The sequence below is a fragment of the Protopterus annectens genome, chromosome 2.part1 (assembly GCF_019279795.1).
Source record: "Protopterus annectens isolate FY-2018-M chromosome 2.part1, PAN1.0, whole genome shotgun sequence".
NCBI classification, from domain to species: Eukaryota; Metazoa; Chordata; order Ceratodontiformes; family Protopteridae; genus Protopterus; species Protopterus annectens.
Genome location: NC_056729.1, coordinates 444,092,088 through 444,109,381, shown reverse-complemented (window position 1 = coordinate 444,109,381; position 17,294 = coordinate 444,092,088). Strand labels below are relative to the sequence as shown.

Here is a 17,294-nt window from a genome sequence, read left to right as displayed (position 1 = left end):
CCATCTGCTCCGGGATACCACAGATTCTTATATTGTTTCTCCTGGTTCTATTTTCAATGCCATCTATCTTTTCAATGAGTTTGGGGTTTTCTCAAAGAAGAAAATCTGTTTTTCTCTCTTTCTGTTAACCTGTAGTCTACATCTTTTACAGAATCTTCCAAAATCAGAAATTCTTAAGGAACACCAACTACACTGTTAATATTAGCCCTTTCTTATGGACACCCAACAAGATAATTCCAGATGTTTGCTGTGCTTGGATACCACCATTTACACACAGCATATACACAAATTATAAATCTACTTATTATCACTTTTGCCTCTAGCACCTAAAACCACCTATAACCATTAGCAGTGTCAGTCGCACAACAGTTAGTACACTTGCTTTTAGTGCTGGAAGACCACAAGGTTGTGGGTTCTATTCATATTCCAAGTAACTAAATTGTTGACACCGCAGTGCAGCACTGGGGGGGGGGGGTAAACTCCTGAATGTGTCATCGTTCATGTGAGATATTAAACTGAGGTACCATTTGCTTGAGTTGGTGGTAGCTTAGGTCAATATAAAATATTTCACAGCACCTATAGAAAACACTAGAGTTTCTTTATTTAAAAACACTATGTACAATACTATTTACAAACTTACATATTTACAAATTTATACATTGTACAAATTTCAATTCCTTTCTGTTGTCATACAGTCATAAATATCTTGCTTTTCATTATGTTAAACATTCATTATATTATTTGAACCAAACTCCTTTTTCAACAACCACATCTAATTTTTCTTAAAATTACTGTCAGTCTCCATTTACCATTAAACATGGTTTCATTTAGCCCTACATTCCAAATGGTCCACACAACATAAAATAATATTTAATCTATTTTACTACCATATTCCTTATTTTACAGCTATAACATTCATGCATAAATATATCCACATTTATTTCATTTACCTCCTTTACTTTTCAAAGAATGTTTCTTTGCACAAGTTTCCCACAATTCTGAAGCCCTTATATGTTGTAAGAAAACATGTTGTGTAGTATCTTCTTTATCATAATATATACAAACTCTTTCACTGATTTTTTTAATATGGCATATTTCCTTTCACTGGGAATTTATTACTCACTAATCTCCAGAAAAAAATCTTGACATTCTACTTGTGTATTACGCCATGCTTTTCGTACTTTTATAACTAACTTTTTCATTCGTTAGCTCAGCCCAAGGATTAATACAATACTGTATCATGATATTTTTATACCATACTTTTGCCTCATTTTCTATTTCATTTTTTTTATTTTCCATAAAATAATTTTTTCTTGATAACATCTCATTACTTCATTTATACACGCCTTTTCTCTTTTGAATTTTTTTAACATATCCCAATGCCGCTTATATTTGCACTTTAGTAAATGTACTACTAACTTCTCATTTTTATCATTTATCCAAAAAAACTTTATACAAATTCAAAGAAGCAGCCTAAACCACTATTTTTCTTTGTACATGTAACTCCTCTATTCACTGGATTCAATTCTGAACCCCATACAAAAGAAAAAAATACTTGTAGTATTTCTTTTTCATAGATTATTGTCAACATGCATGCAGTGTTTCCCAACATTACTGAATTAAATAAAATGTTTTATTAAAATGTTAGCATGTATGTTTTCCAAAAACAACAAAGCTCCTTTAATTCAGCTAGTATCCTGTTCTATTGTTCTTCAATTACATGTGTACCCCCAATCTTAAAATATTTTTTTCACTGAGAAAGACACTCCTCCTATCTTTACTATGTCACCTAGTCACTCCTATCTTTACTATGTCACCTAGTCACTCACTTTTTTTTCTTTATTTAAAGTCATGACTATTATATTTAAAGACTGATGTATATAACATAGAACTTCTTTCATCCAGAATTTGTTTCTCATAATCAATACAATATCATCTGCATAAGTAAACATGACTGGAGATTTTATCTCTTCATTACAACATAAGTAGCATCTCTCATGTGCAAATTTACATCTCTGACTAATTCATTCATAATTAATACAAATAATATACTACTCATAGGACTTCCCAGATATATGCCATATTATTTTTTATCTATTTCTTTACTTAATCATCCATTCACTACAATTCTTACTTTATTTTTATTATATGCAGAGCAGCATACTTTCTTAATTTTCTTACTTATGTTATAATCTTCCATAACTATCCACAAAAGTTCATGTTGCACTGTATCTTGGTCTCATCAGTCCTGTTTATAATATCCACAATTTCCCTACAATTAGTAATAATTCCTTTTCCCTTTAAACTATATATGCTATCTTCCATAATAATTTCATTTTACTTTCCATTCTGTTTTAAATTATTTTCATAAAAATGTTATCATTTGTATAGCTCAATACTATAGGTCTCAAAATCCATCCCAATTTTATTTTTATATTCATTTTTCCATACAAATTTAAGTATATCACTGCATAAATCTTTATACATAAAATCTTAATTTAACCACTCATTCATAACTTAGCATTTTTTTCTGGTAATCAATAAAATTCTTATAAAATTGGTATTGTATTCCATCTGATTCTGAAACTGACTGTATATTAACTTGTCTAAGTATCCTCTCTAATCCATATAAGAAAATCTCAAGTTTCCAATTCCTTATTTTCTTGGTCTGTCAGTGTTTTAACATGCTATTCTTTTTTAAAATTATTTATATCTTGAAATATTTTCTTTGAATAATTTACTACAATATTCATAATTTGTGCCTGATATGATCTTACCTCTATCTTATATATATATATATATATATATATATATATATATATATACACACACCTCAACTATATACCTCTACAAATTATTATTCCAAATCATTAAATTGCCACATTTTATAACTTCAAAAGTTGTATCATTTCTTCTCTTTTTTCCTCTCAAATTACCATTAAAATCTACCATTAATACTATATCCATATTAATTACTACATAATCCAAAATGTTAGAAAATAAAATGTCCCTTTCTTTACATGTAACATAGGCATACAAAGCTATAATTCTATATACCTGATTAACTATTGACTTTATACAAAGTATAACTATACCTGAACATAGTTTCTTTTTGGGGTACCATATTGTACCCCCTATCCAAAGGTTTTTTGTTTGTAATCTTTCTTCTTGTGTCAAAAATGTTATATCTTCCAATAGCATTAGAGCAACATCACACTTGCTATACAAATTTAGGATGCCTATTCTACTTATATATTTAATAATACTTACATTTAATGAAAGCACTCTAAAGTTATCATCATGTCTGCAATGTAGCTTACCAGAAATTGTGTAAATTTGAAGTATTTATCTCATTTGCATTATCCATAGAGCTAAGTGCCCTAGTCGGCTAATGCACTATACATAGCCTTTCTTTTTCTCTTTAACACTTATCCCTTTAAATACTTTCTGCCTCTTACTCTTTTGCCAACAGAATTATTTTTAACTTTTACATTTTTCAGATTTACAGCTTCCTCATCATTTACTTCATAACTTTCTTCGATATTATCTTCTATTTCATTTTTCTTTGTATCCTTATCTTTATTTTCTCCAATATCGCTTCCCTACTTAATCTTTATTTTTACTGGGACTGTTTCTTCTCCTCATATACTGTCCCCATTTTTTCTTCTTCTTCTTCTACATCCCCTTTCCCTAGATTACAATCCATCCAAAAATGCCAAATTTTATTACCTTTACAACATACCAAATCACACTTTTTTGCATCATGACCTGCTTCCCCACAAATGTAACATTTTCTCTTATCACAGTTATTTATCAAATGATAATCTTTTCCACAGGAAAAAAACATGTTTTTCATTGTCTCTAATATTTTACATTGCTTCTGTTACCCTCTACATTTACCATATTAGGGATATGAACGTTTTTTCTTTCTCTATTTTTAGTAAAATATGGCAGACCAATCTCCCAGTCCATAATCCTGTTATCAATGACTTTGCTAACGTCCATAACTTCTTTACAAAGTTTGTTTAAATGTCTCTTTAAAGTCTCTTTTTCAACTTCACTTCAAAATTGAACATGTTTTTTCTTCTTTGTTTCTGTGAAATGCTTTAACCACATAAGAATTCCATGGATTACAATTCTTTTTCTTGTCATACATCCCCGAAAAAACTGTGCAGAACAGAACCAGTCTCAAAAATGTCACAAAATGTCTTTTTATGAACAAGAATAAAATCTCTTACCTCCTGAGCCTTGACTCCTGAAGGGGGCCATTAAACTATTCCAAATGTCATATCTCTCCATTTCTTTTTCTTCTTGGGTCTGAATTCTCACCATAAAATTATTTTGACTGTTGACACAAGAAGAAGTTCTCTGGTTTGATTCTTGGCTAGGGTGCTTTCTGCATATAGTCTGTATGTCCTCCCAGTGTTCATGTGGGTTTCCTCTAGGTGCTCCCGTTTCCTCCCAAATTCCAAAGATATATAGTAGGTGCATTTGGACACTCTAAATTTGCTATAGATATGAGTGTACATGCAACTGTGTGGTGTGAAAGAATCACTGTGGCAGGGCAAGCCACCCAGTGGTGTAAGCCTTTGCTCTAGGTGACTGCCACTGTTGAAGTGACACCCAACCCCATGTGCAAAAATGGGAAAAGGGATTGTGGACAGATGGAATTCCTTTTATTTGTTCACCTCTCATCACTTTTCCTGCAGTTTCTTTAACAGTCTTGGCATACAATTTCCTTGTCTGGCAATCTTCTTTCAAAATAACTCCCGATTCCTCTGACTGAATTTTGTCCATAATTTTACCCCATGAAACATATTTTCAACACTTCAGCTTGTTCGTCAACAAGAATTCACCCAAAATATCATCCTGCAACACATCCATCACTGTTTTGAAGATTTGCTTCCGATAAAACAAATTCTACTAAAACTCAGAACCTCGCAAAGCTTCACAAATATTGCACCAGGGTTCACACCTCTGTCTTATCTGCCATCTTAGATCTCCTTGAGCGCTGTTGTCCTAGCCACCACTGCGCTCGGAACGGAACAAGAACTCTTCTAATGAGATGGGGAAGTTCCTCAATGCCCTGACAAAATTTTCCCTTGTAGAAAAAAACACTGCCTCGGGTCTCTTGGGAAAAGAGACTACTAGACTAATGGGACTAACCCGGTCAAGAAAGGATAAAAAAAAAAATATGCAAAAACAAGAACATGTTAAATTATATATGCACTATAAAATCATTTGATATGTGATAAAAGTTATTAGAGGAGCAGAGTCTTACCTATGCATCTTTCATCATCAGTCTCTGCATCACCAATAAACTCAAATGTAAAATCACTAAGTGAATGTGCAAACTTCCGCTGAGCTACTGATAGATCTAAAAATAAAAAGTAAAACAAAAACAAAAGTTTAGTTAGCTGATAGCACTACAAAAAAATAAAGGCAGTAAAGAGTGTACAGTATCTAAAAGCAATAATCTGTATAGGTATATATCCTAGCTAAAAAGTTAAGAAATGCACAAATCAGTCTGTGTTTCTAAACTGGGGCACACATCTTCATGATCATACAACTATAGACAATGGTTTCAAAACAAATTACTTGCTGTTCCAAAATAAATCAAATAAGAATATAAAAATTAATGTGAAAAAGAAACAGTTCCACACTGTTATAAATGTTTTAAGGCAACTGCGTTAAAAAACTACTTCAAAGAGTTTGTCAATCAGCAGGAAAATTTCAGTACTGTTTGCAAGTGTGTTGGGGTATGCCAAGTACCTGCATTTGGAAACTGCATCTCTGGATACTCACATCTTGCTGCAAATTAATGTAAGACAGACATGGATTGTGGAACCACCTGGGATATACCTTCCAATACAGTTATATCCTCCTTTCAGTTTTCCAGTACATACATGGGACTATTGTGAAGATGCCAATAAAGATGTATGCTTAGGAGAACTGCTTTTACCCAAGTGTCGTCACCCCTCCCAAGTTAGGAATTGGCATAAAGGTTAAGGTGTTTATCTCACAGGCACGAAGGTCACCTTTGAAGGTAAATTGGCAAGGCTCAAAATGGCCAAGGGCAGCTAGCCTAGCACTTATCTACGACTTTATGAACAAGATGGGAAAAAAGTAAGGTGGTGAGGTGATATGGATAACGCCTATAAGGGATGTGTCAGGTGTATGAATAACTGCAGAAATGTTTGGAAGATTTTGAAACAGCTGAGAGGAGTGGTAGGGGTAAATAAAATATTTGTGACTGAATAGCCAAAAAGGCAAGTTGAAAAGTGTGTGAACATAAAATCAGATGTCTGAGGGAGAAGGGTGGAGATTAGAAGACTTGCATCAATGAATAGTGTAAATGACAGACAAAATAACTGTTTAAATATAGGAAGGAAACCAGGAGTATATGTATTCAACAAATTCATTAAATGAAAGGGGTAAAAGGAGATGCCAGAGGGCAATGCTCAGTGAAAAGCTAGCACTGCATGAGGAGAGGTGGAGACAGCAGAGCAGACTGATTGACTACCAAAATATTAAAATATTGAGAGGGTGCAAGGGGAAAGGGCATGACTACAACTGAAATATTAGCATTCTCTGGTGTTTTATGAAGGAGCGGGGCAAGACAGGACAGCAAAATAGCAAACCAAGAATGTATGTGCAGTTATTTAAAGAAATTGGACACCTGCAACTGACATATTTGACACAAAAGTTACACTCCGATATTTTAATGAGGCAGAGTGGTGTTTGTGATGTCACTTTTTTCTATTTATTTACTAGCATTTGTTTACCGGGATAGTCCCAGCTGATCACAAACCCCCTTTTCAGTGGAGTTCCACTGAAGTAACAACAAACGTATCACGGTAAAAAGTCCTCAGGAATTCAGAATAACATATTTTAATGTCCAGTGCTGGCATCTTAAAATACGAACAAGTAAAAACACAATGCCAGAATGTGGTTCAATCAGTCCAATCAAGCGCTTTCACCCAGGCTCTCCCAGGCTTTGTCAAGATACAAAAACCATTTCAAATTTACTTTATATACTATTTGTGCACTTCAATAAATCAATTAACTTAAAAATTACGTAGTTAAAACATCTTTCCAACAATCTTTCTTCTTTCACTTTATGTTGTGTTATAACCTATATGTATGTTGTAAAATGTATATATAAAATATATATTTAAAAATTTTTTTTGCTACTTTAATTTTAATTTTAATTTTGAAATGGTTTTTGTATCTTGACAAAGCCTGGGAGAGCCTGGGTGAAAGCGCTTGATTGGACTGATTGAACCACATTCTGGCATTGTGTTTTTACTTGTTCGTATTTTAAGATACCAGCATTGGACATTAAAATATGTTATTCTGAATTCCTGAGGACTTTTTGCCATGATACGTTTGTTGTTACTTGGTGGTAACGTTTTCTTTTTCGATTTTTTTGTGTTTATATTACTGCTGCTTCATGGCTGAAAGTACGGGGAACACAGACTTTGGTGATACTCCAATTATTTTGGGAAATAATGAACAACAATCGGATGACGCCCCAGTTACCAGAGGCGAGTTTAAGCAAGTGATGTGCCTCTTATCACAGTTAACAGGGCTTTTAATGCAGGTTGATGGTGAAGGCATGAGTGGTATACCAGCAAACCAGGAACAAATGATTAAAGACATCGGAATAGGTGCGAGGAGAAAAACGAGCACCCCACCGGAAGTCTTAGACGTAACGCGACCGACTGGGATGAAGGTACATGAAAAATCCAGTAGGCAGCAGGTCCCGAAGCTTGGAGGGAACCAGAATTTGTTTAAAGATTTTAATTTCAACAACTGGATGACCAAACCTTTTTTGTTTAATCAAGGTACTGTTCATATGGCTCAAAATAACAATAATTTTACTGAACAAACATTGCTTGATTTAAATAATAAACTCTACGCGTATAAAGCTGCTCAAATGGAAGTAGATTACCTGACTGAATGCATTAGGTTCCAACGGATACCTAAAGGTCTAAGGTTCAGCAAATTTCCAAACAATGCTGTACCTGGATCAGAACTGTTTGACGACCTTACTGAATTATTCAACAGAATGGGACTTGAGATGTTAAACCTCATGGTTAAGGACTATGAGGCTAAAGCAGCAACGCTGTTGGTAGAAGTTAACACATTGAACAATACTATTGTCAATGATAGTAATTTTAGTAGTATTAAGAAAGATTATGAGTGTACATTTAAAGAAGTTGATGACCATTGCACTAGGGTAGTAAATAGAAAAATAAGAAAATTGGAAAAGGATCTGGCTGACTATAATAATGGGGTAGCATATACTTTTAGTGTTAGAAACAAATGGTCAAATAGTAGACCTAGTAACAACGACGTTTTTAACAATGATGAAAATGTAAACACAACTATTTACCCACCCCAGGCCCCAAGGAGTGAAAGATTGGCCCAAAGAGCAAATGTTAACAACAATCAGGTTTTTCATTTTGGTCAGGGGAGACAAGGGAACAAGGAAACAACACCATATACCCAGAGGTGGAGCAGGTTCAGGAGATAACAGATAATATACACAATAGGATTGTTACTATAACTGAGAACGTTCTTAGCCCAAACTTGAGCCCCTGTAAGATCTGTAAGCAGGATAATTTTTCTATCTTTAACTATACTGATGTTGAGGTGAACCCTGCATATTTTAACCTTTTCACTAAGGGACTTCATTTTGTACCTTCTTATTCTATTAATATTCCAAAAACAATCCTAGACTTAAAATTGTTTACTCGTCAGTTGAATTTAAGTATTTTTTTCAAAGACAATCAACGAGCACACAATTTATTTCATAGGTCCAGCACATTTAATCCACCCCTGCATCCAACTTTAAAGATCTTTGAAGAGTTAGTGGAAATTGACATCAGAAAATTGGATGGACACACAGGTACAACATATCCCAAAAACCTTTCAAAGGAATCATTTGAGCTTATTAATTATCTGAAAAAAGAGGAAATAAGAGTGATGAAAACAGACAAGGGGGGGGGATAGTGCTGATGTACCAACATGACTATGAAGCTAAGTTGTATGCATTGTTACATGACACAGAACAATATGATGAGATTTCAACTAATGAGCGTAATATAGCTTACGCAAAAATAAAATATTTATTGGAGGACCATCTTTTGCAGGGGGCAATTAACGAAGAGTTATTTAACTATCTTTTAGTTCAAAAACCTTTGACACCAGTGATGTTTGGTATACCAAAGGTTCACAAAGGTTTGCATCCTTTGCAATTCAGACCGATAGTTGCGGGAGCGAAGGGAATCACTGAACCGTTAGGGAAATTTATTGACATCACAGTAAAAAATTTTGTGACATCATTAAAATTCCTTTGTAAAGATTCTTGGGAATTTTTAAGGAATATAAAGAAAGAATATTTTACTAAAACAAAATACATGATCACTATAGATATAGTGGATCTGTTCCCCAGCATCCCACATGCCATCGGGTTGGATTGGTTCCACAATGTGCTTATCCATTCTTCAGGGTTTAGTAACAATGTTACAAATTTACTTGTTGAATTTATGGAAGTTATTCTTACCAATAACTTCATTTTTTTCAATGGAGAGCTCTTTAGGAAGAAAAGAGGGGTTGCCATGGGTACACCATGTGCGTCAGCATACGCTAATATACTTCTGCACCACTGGGAGGCAGAATTCATTTTTTCATCAATTTGGGCTAACTATATCACCCATTATCAAAGGTTCCTAGATGATATTTGTATTTTGTGGAATGGTGATCTAGTTGACCTGGACAACTTTATTCAATATATAAATTCCACAACTGATTTTTTAAGATTCACACACATGGTAAATGTGAATCATTTACATTATTTGGATGTCAATTTAGAAAAAAATACACAATTGCAGCGTTTTCAATCAAGTATTTTTAGAAAGAATACTTTTTCAAATATGTTTCTCCATTATGAAAGTAACCACCCTTTATCTCAAAAGAAAGGAATTATAAAAGGCCAATTAATTAGAGCTTCCCGTATGTGTAGTGAGGAGGTATTGTTTCAAAAGGAAATAGAATTTCTTAAAATTTTATTTCTGGAAAAGAACTACCCAGGGCATTTATTTGACAAGTTACATCTAGAGATTGTTGCAAAAAGGGCAGACCAATACTTTCCACTGTTAGGTGAAATAGAAAGACAAAATATGAGTGCCAAACAAAAGACCTTGGAGGAGAGAGGGAAAGCTTTTATTTACACCACCAGCAGTAACAGCGCAGAGGTGGAAGGTAGTATACGCAGATATTGGCCTATTTTATCTATGAATGAGGACATTAATAAAATGATACCAAACAATCCATATTTTGTAAGAAGGAAGAACATGAACCTTAAAAATCTTTTTGAAAGTAATCAAAAATCTACCATTAAAAATGCCCAAACAAAAGTAGGTACATTTAGTTGTAATGCATGTAAACAATGTTGCTACATGATGAACAGTAAAGGTTTATATTTAAAATCAAGAAAAAGGAATATCACTTCACCAGGTTATTTTAATTGTAATACCAAAGGGGTGGTGTACCTGGGAGTGTGCCAGCACTGTTATGGGTTTTATATTGGCAAAACGGAAAGAACTTTAAAGAGGAGGGTGTACGAGCATTTGTACGAGATTAGTAAGAAAAAAGAAACTAATGCATTCTTCAAGCATTCATTGGTGTGTGAACAAATGACTTTAAAATTTATGGTGTTAGAGCGAGTTGACCATAACCCTAGGGGAGGAGACTGGGAGACGTCCCTAGAATACAGGGAGCTCCTATGGCAACTAAACCTCAATGCATGTAAGCCACCAGGATTAAATGAAGCTATTAGCATTAGTAGTGTGCTCAGATTGAGAAGAGCCAAACTGTAAAGTCCTGTTGGTGAAAGAGGTTATTTATTAAAAAACTTTTTTGTTTAAGGGTGTTTTTGGGCATTAAATAATTATGCAGAGAGAGTGAATTTAAAGACATGCTATATAAATGTTTTTAATATGTTTTTTACCAACATATGTTCAATTAGGTACAAACTATGTGTTGGGGTAGGGTTTGTAGGCAAGTTTGAAGTATATTATTTATTGTTAAAGTTTTAGTGTATGTAATAACAGTGCTTATATAATTATTACGACATATTCTTTTACATATGGTTGCAAAATTAAAGAAGCAAAAAACTTTTTAAATATATATTTTATATATACATTTTACAACATACATATAGGTTATAACACAACATAAAGTGAAAGAAGAAAGATTGTTGGAAAGATGTTTTAACTACGTAATTGTTAAGTTAATTGATTTATTGAAGTACACAAATAGTACATAAAGTAAATTTGAAATGGTTTTTGTATCTTGACAAAGCCTGGGACAGCCTAGGTGAAAGCGCTTGATTGGACTGATTGAACCACATTATGGCATTGTGTTTTTACTTGTTCATATTTTAAGATACCAGCATTGGACATTAAAATATGTTATTCTGAATTCCTGAGGACTTTTTGCCGTGATACGTTTGTTGTTACTTGGTGGTAACGTTTTCTTTTTCGATCTTTTTGGAGTTCCACTGAAACTGAAAAAAGCTCCATACAAAATACATACATTAAGTTTACAAGATGTTACTGTAAAACAAATAAGGATGCATCTAATACAAATATTACTAAAATTAACAGGTAGTGGTTCAAGGACAAAAACTGCATACCACAGAAAAGAGTAGGTAGTCTTAAATATTAAACAAGAGAAAGGAAATAAGACATGTTCATCATTAACAACTCGGTAGAGTGATCTCAGTATATAAATACCTTACTTTTCTAAAAAGATTTCAAGCCAGCAGAAACTAGAGTTCTGCTGGTGATTCCCTACTGGGTGAGGAAAGAAAGTCTAAATCTTTTTGTCTGTGAGTGATACAGCTGCTTTCTGTTTTATGTGCTCCATTTTGTTTTCTGCTTTAAGAAATCTGCCTGGCCTAGTGTTTTTGTTATATGTGACAGACAGACACATTATCTTGGCTGCACATTTCACACTTTTCTTTTCCACTGGTTAAATTGAGTGATACTTAAATACGTAGTGAATTTCTGGGTTTTTGTCTTTTTATGAAAAGATTTCAAGTCTGCATAAACTGAAGTTCTGCAGGTGATTCCATACTAGTTTTTCCCACTCCCCCTCCCCTTCATTGACCCATTTTTTAAACCTGGTGATTTTAAACTCTCACCCCTATCATAAAGTGAGCTTAATAAGTTCTTCTCTTTCTACACTGCTGATGATGATCTGAATTACTTGCCTTTCCTTGTGGTTATATTGAAAACGTGCATTTTGCCTCTCATTGTCTGTTCTACTGATGTACTTGCTCTCAATTCATTATCTAGCTAGCTAGCTGTTGGATGAAGTAGTGTATTTTACACTCTAGCATTCACTTGTTTGTACACCAAGAAGACAGTGAATTTTCACTCCAGTGCATTGAGAGGTAGTTGTCTGAGTTTGTGATTGATGTTGGAAGGCTTATTGTGTGTTTTCCTGATAGGTAGTTAGCTTAAAACTTGTTTCTCTTTGATAATATTTAAGCATCACATTTGCATGGTGCTGCTCTTCTCGCAGCAGTGGTTAGCAATGCCCTGTATAGATACAAAAGCCGGGAAGCTCAGTTTTTCCCTAAACAGCTGTGAAACCCTTCCAAGCTTTTCTGCTCCTCTAGAAGCAACTCAGTTGTGCAATGAATAGTTTCCTTACTAATCAAGCTTAGCCAACACAAAGTATAGATTCCTCTTGTAGTTTAGGCACTACCATTACAGTCCTGTCAAATTAAACCATTCCCTTCCATAATAAAACATAGAGTAACAGCCTGCTATTATGGATGGGCAGTTTCACATCATGTTTCTGGCCAGCCCGACAGACTTGGGCATCCTGAGGTAATGTAGCAACTGCTTCATGTATACAGACAACCACTTACTTCTGAAACAAATATTTTATGTGAGACATGTAGTTACACTGTGAAATAGCAGGCAAGACTCTTACATAAGGACAAATCAAATGTCAAATAGGTTGTCAGCACACACACGCTTCCTACACTAAATAAGGACATATAAACACATAAACCCACATATGCAGAGGTACCCAATAGTCACTTACTAAAGATCAGAGGCCTCCCAAACAGAAACTACTTACACATATAAAGCAAAAAACACATAACAATGCAAAAAACAAACACAACCTATAACAACACACACCACTATCTCAACAAATAAGCCTATATGCTGTCACGCCGCAAAACCTAATGTATTGGTCATAGGTGGCTCCATTGTGAGAGACACACATGTTCCCCTTACCAGGCTGGATAAAAAGCCGGGTATGTTAAGCTGCCTTTCAGGTGCCAGGATCCATCTAGTCACTCAACCACAAATACTGGTATGACTCCTTCAAAGTCCACGTGGGGGTGAGTGACGACATGTACAAATGGGGACCATAAACTGACCCTGGAAATTTTAGGCTCATACTTTCCATGGCCTTGCAGATGAGATGAGGCTAGTAAAGAATCATTATGGAACTTGTTAACAACGACGTAGGTAATCTTCATACTCTAGACCCAACAAGTTCAGATTCATTAAAGGTAGATCACGCTTGTTAAACATGGTTGACTTCTTCAAGAAAGTCACCAAGGACCTGGATGAGGGAAAGACAGTGCACATAACCGATCTTGACCTAGTCAAGGCATCTGACACAATCACCTACTCAGGTATTATAGAGAAACTCTCCCAACTGGGAATTAACCCCTAGATTATCAGAAGGGTAACCAACTGGCTCACTGACAGGACATACACTGTCAAAGTGGGTTACTTCACATCTACTAAAAGACCTTCACCAGTGGCTGACCACAGGATTCTGTGCGGGGCCCTTTACTGTTCATAATTTATTTTTCAGAAGTCCAGTCAAACGTGGATGGCCTGTGGCTGACCAAATTTGCTGACTGTTGCAAACTGGAAGCAATCATCAAGTCCTCCAACGATGTTAATATACTGCAGACAGGTTAATGCAGACAAATGATTTGTTCCAAAGCCACAGGTTAAAGCTAAACACAAAAAATGTATCATTATTCCCTATGGGAAAGCTTACAACCCTGCTAACTACATTATAGACAGCAACTCCCTAAGTGCAGACCCAGTTGTACATGATCTGGGTACTCAAATCAATAGTAATCCGAACTTTGACCACCATGTATCCACATTAGTAAGGAAATTCTAACAGACGTGGAAGTAGGCAAGATGTGACAATGACTTGCCTAATACCATCTGTAAGGTACAGCTTTATTTTATAGAGGGCACCAAGTTTTTGACTTTTTTTTACTACTTGTTTTAGATGGAAGTCAGGTTTCATATTTTCATCAATTATGATCCCTGAGAGGTTTTTTTGTGGGTTACTAGTTCAAATTTGGTACAGTTAGAAGAGGTCATGTTGAAGAGATTCTTCTGGTAAGAGATTTACTTGAGGGTGAATACAATTAATTTACATTTTTGGGGTTAAGTAGCAGCTATGAGTCATAGAGATAGTTTTCCATAAATCATAAGTATTCTTGGGTTATCCATGACAATTTTTCCAAATTCTTGCCTAAGCAGATCAGGGTGGAGTCATCTGCATACTGGATGATGTCTGCACCCAGAACAGACCCTTGGGAACACTCACTGCTATAGTTAAAAAGGAGGACACATCTGTTTGCCATTTCACAGCCAGCTGTCTGCCAGTGAGATAGCTATTAAATCAGGTGATCATAGTCCTAATGAAGACAGCCTATTCGGCAGCAATCAGTGGGATACAGTATCAAAGGCCTTGGATAGGTCTAAAAGTACTGTGGATACCAGGCCTCCTTCATTTCTGTTTTGGGTCAAGGAAGTGATGTAGGTAAGAAGGGCAGAGATCATGCTGTGTGGGAGACTGGAGATTATCATCACAGAAAATGATATGTAGCTGGATTTGGAAGTATTTTTCTAGTACTTTAGAAAGAGGTGACAGAATCAGAGAAATTCCACTTCTATGCAGAGATGACATGCAAGATTGTTATTATGGAGTTCTGGGACATAGTTTTCCACAGCTGAGCACTTGCTTCGTATACAGCAAGCACAGTCTGCAGTATCAGCTGCAGGCTTGATGTATTCTACTCATAGGTTGTCTGTGGCGAGGATTGTGACTTTTAACTTGAAAAGAAGTCTTTTGATAGTGGGATAGGTATGGGCTAAAACGTTCACTGGTGTGTTGAAAAGGTTCAAAGGAAAGGGGAGGCTAGGGGCTGTAAGTTTTAATACAGAGATTGCAGCATCTATGAAACAAGAGTTGATTGGCTGGTATTGATTTCAGAATGATTACCTAAAGAAGATGGTTAAAGTAGACTGAATCAGGTGAAGGAGTTGACTGTCTGAAGCAGAACAATTTACGGTTCATTCAATTAGAAGTAAGCAAAATACTCATGGTATATAGCAATTCCATTGTACAAACCAACTGTATACTTCCATTTTGGAGGTTATATAATACATATATATACATATATATATATATATATATATATATATATATGTGTGTGTGTATGTATATATATATATATATATATATATATATATATATATATATATTTATATATATATATATATATATATATATATATATATATATACACACATATATATATATACACACACACACACACACACACACACACACACACACACAGTGGATATAAAAAGTGTACAACACCCCTGTTAAAATGTCAGGTTTTTCTGATATAAAAAAATGAGACCACAATAAATCCTTTCAAAACTTTCCCCACCTTTAATGTGACCTATAACCTGTACAATTCAATTGAAAAACAAACAAATCTGTCAGGGGAAAAAATATAAAAAAATAAAAAATGTACAATAAGCTAGTTGCATAAGTGTGCACAGCCTTAAACTAATAGTTTGTTGAAGCACCTTTTGATTTAATTACAACATTCAGTATTCTTGGGTACACACCTGCCATCAATTAAAGAGATCCCAAATAAAGTTCAGCTGTCCTAGTGGGATTTTCCTGACATTTAATCAGTTGTCTGCTAGAGCAAAAGCCATGGTTCGCAGAGAGCTTACAGAGCATTAAAGGGATCTCATTGCTGAATGTTTTCAGTCAGGAGAAGGGTACAAGAAAATATCCACAGCATTAGCTACACCATGGAACACAGTGAAGACAGTCATCAAAAAGTGGAAAAAATATAGGACAATAGTGACATTGCAAAGAACTGGACATCCCTCCAAATTTGTACTGGTTGTGTACTACATGTGACAACAATCTCCTGTCTTCTCCATATGTCTGGACTATGGGGTAGGGTTGCAAGACGGAAGCCTTTTCTTACACAGAAAAATATCCAGGTGCGGCTAAAATTTGCAAAACAATACATCAAGTCTCCAAAAAGCATTTTGGAAAATGTGTTATGGTCTGATGAGACAAAGGTTGAACTTTTTGACCACAATTCCAAAAGGTATGTTTGGCACAAAAACAACACTTCGCATCACCAAAAGAACACAATCCCCACAGTGGAGCATGGTGGTGGTGGAAGTACCATGCTTTGGGGTTGTGTTTCTTCTGCTAGAACTGGGTCTTTAGTAAAGGTGGAGGGAATTATGAACAGTTCCAATTACCAGTCACTTTTGGCCCAAAACCTTCAGGTGTCTGCTAGGAAGCTGAAAATGAGGAGTAATTTCACCTTTCAACACGACAATGACTCCAAGCATACATCAAAATCAACAAAAGAATGGCTTCACTGGAAGAAAATTAAAGTTTTGGAATGGCCCAGCCAGAGCCCAGACGTAAATCCAATAGAAAATCTGTGGGGTAACCTGAAGAGGGCTATGCCTAAGAGAAACCCTCACAATCTGAAAGATTTGGAGCACTTTTGCAAGAAAGAGTGGACAAATATTGCCAACTCAAGATGTCCCATGCTGAAAGACTCCTATCCAAGAAGACTGAATGTTGCAATTAAATCAAAAAGTGCTTCAACAAAGTATTAGCTTAAGGGTGTGCACACTTATGTAACCAACTTATTGTACGTTTTTTATTTTTTATATTTTTCCCCCTAACAGATTTGTTTGTTTTTCAAATGAATTGTACAGGATATAGGTCACATTAAAAGTGGGTAAAGTTTAGAAATGATTTATTGTGGTCTCATTTTTTTTTTTGTATCACAAAAAAATTGGCATTTTAACAGGGGTGCGTATGCTTTTTATATCCACTGTATATACCATGTCAAACCTTAAAGCATTACATAAAATTTTTAATTT

The 17,294-nt window shown here is 34.9% G+C and overlaps 1 protein-coding gene across 1 annotated transcript in view; it reads right to left on the bottom strand.

Annotated features, from left to right (window-relative positions):
* The window catches only part of ARHGAP10 (Rho GTPase activating protein 10), a 2,173,597-nt gene that overhangs the window by 1,453,681 nt on the left and 702,622 nt on the right, over nucleotides 1-17,294 (bottom strand). Inside the window, exon 2 of the mRNA XM_044063456.1 lies at nucleotides 5,282-5,377. Coding sequence (XP_043919391.1) covers nucleotides 5,282-5,377 — 96 coding nt within the window. The remainder of the gene's footprint in view (nucleotides 1-5,281; nucleotides 5,378-17,294) is intronic.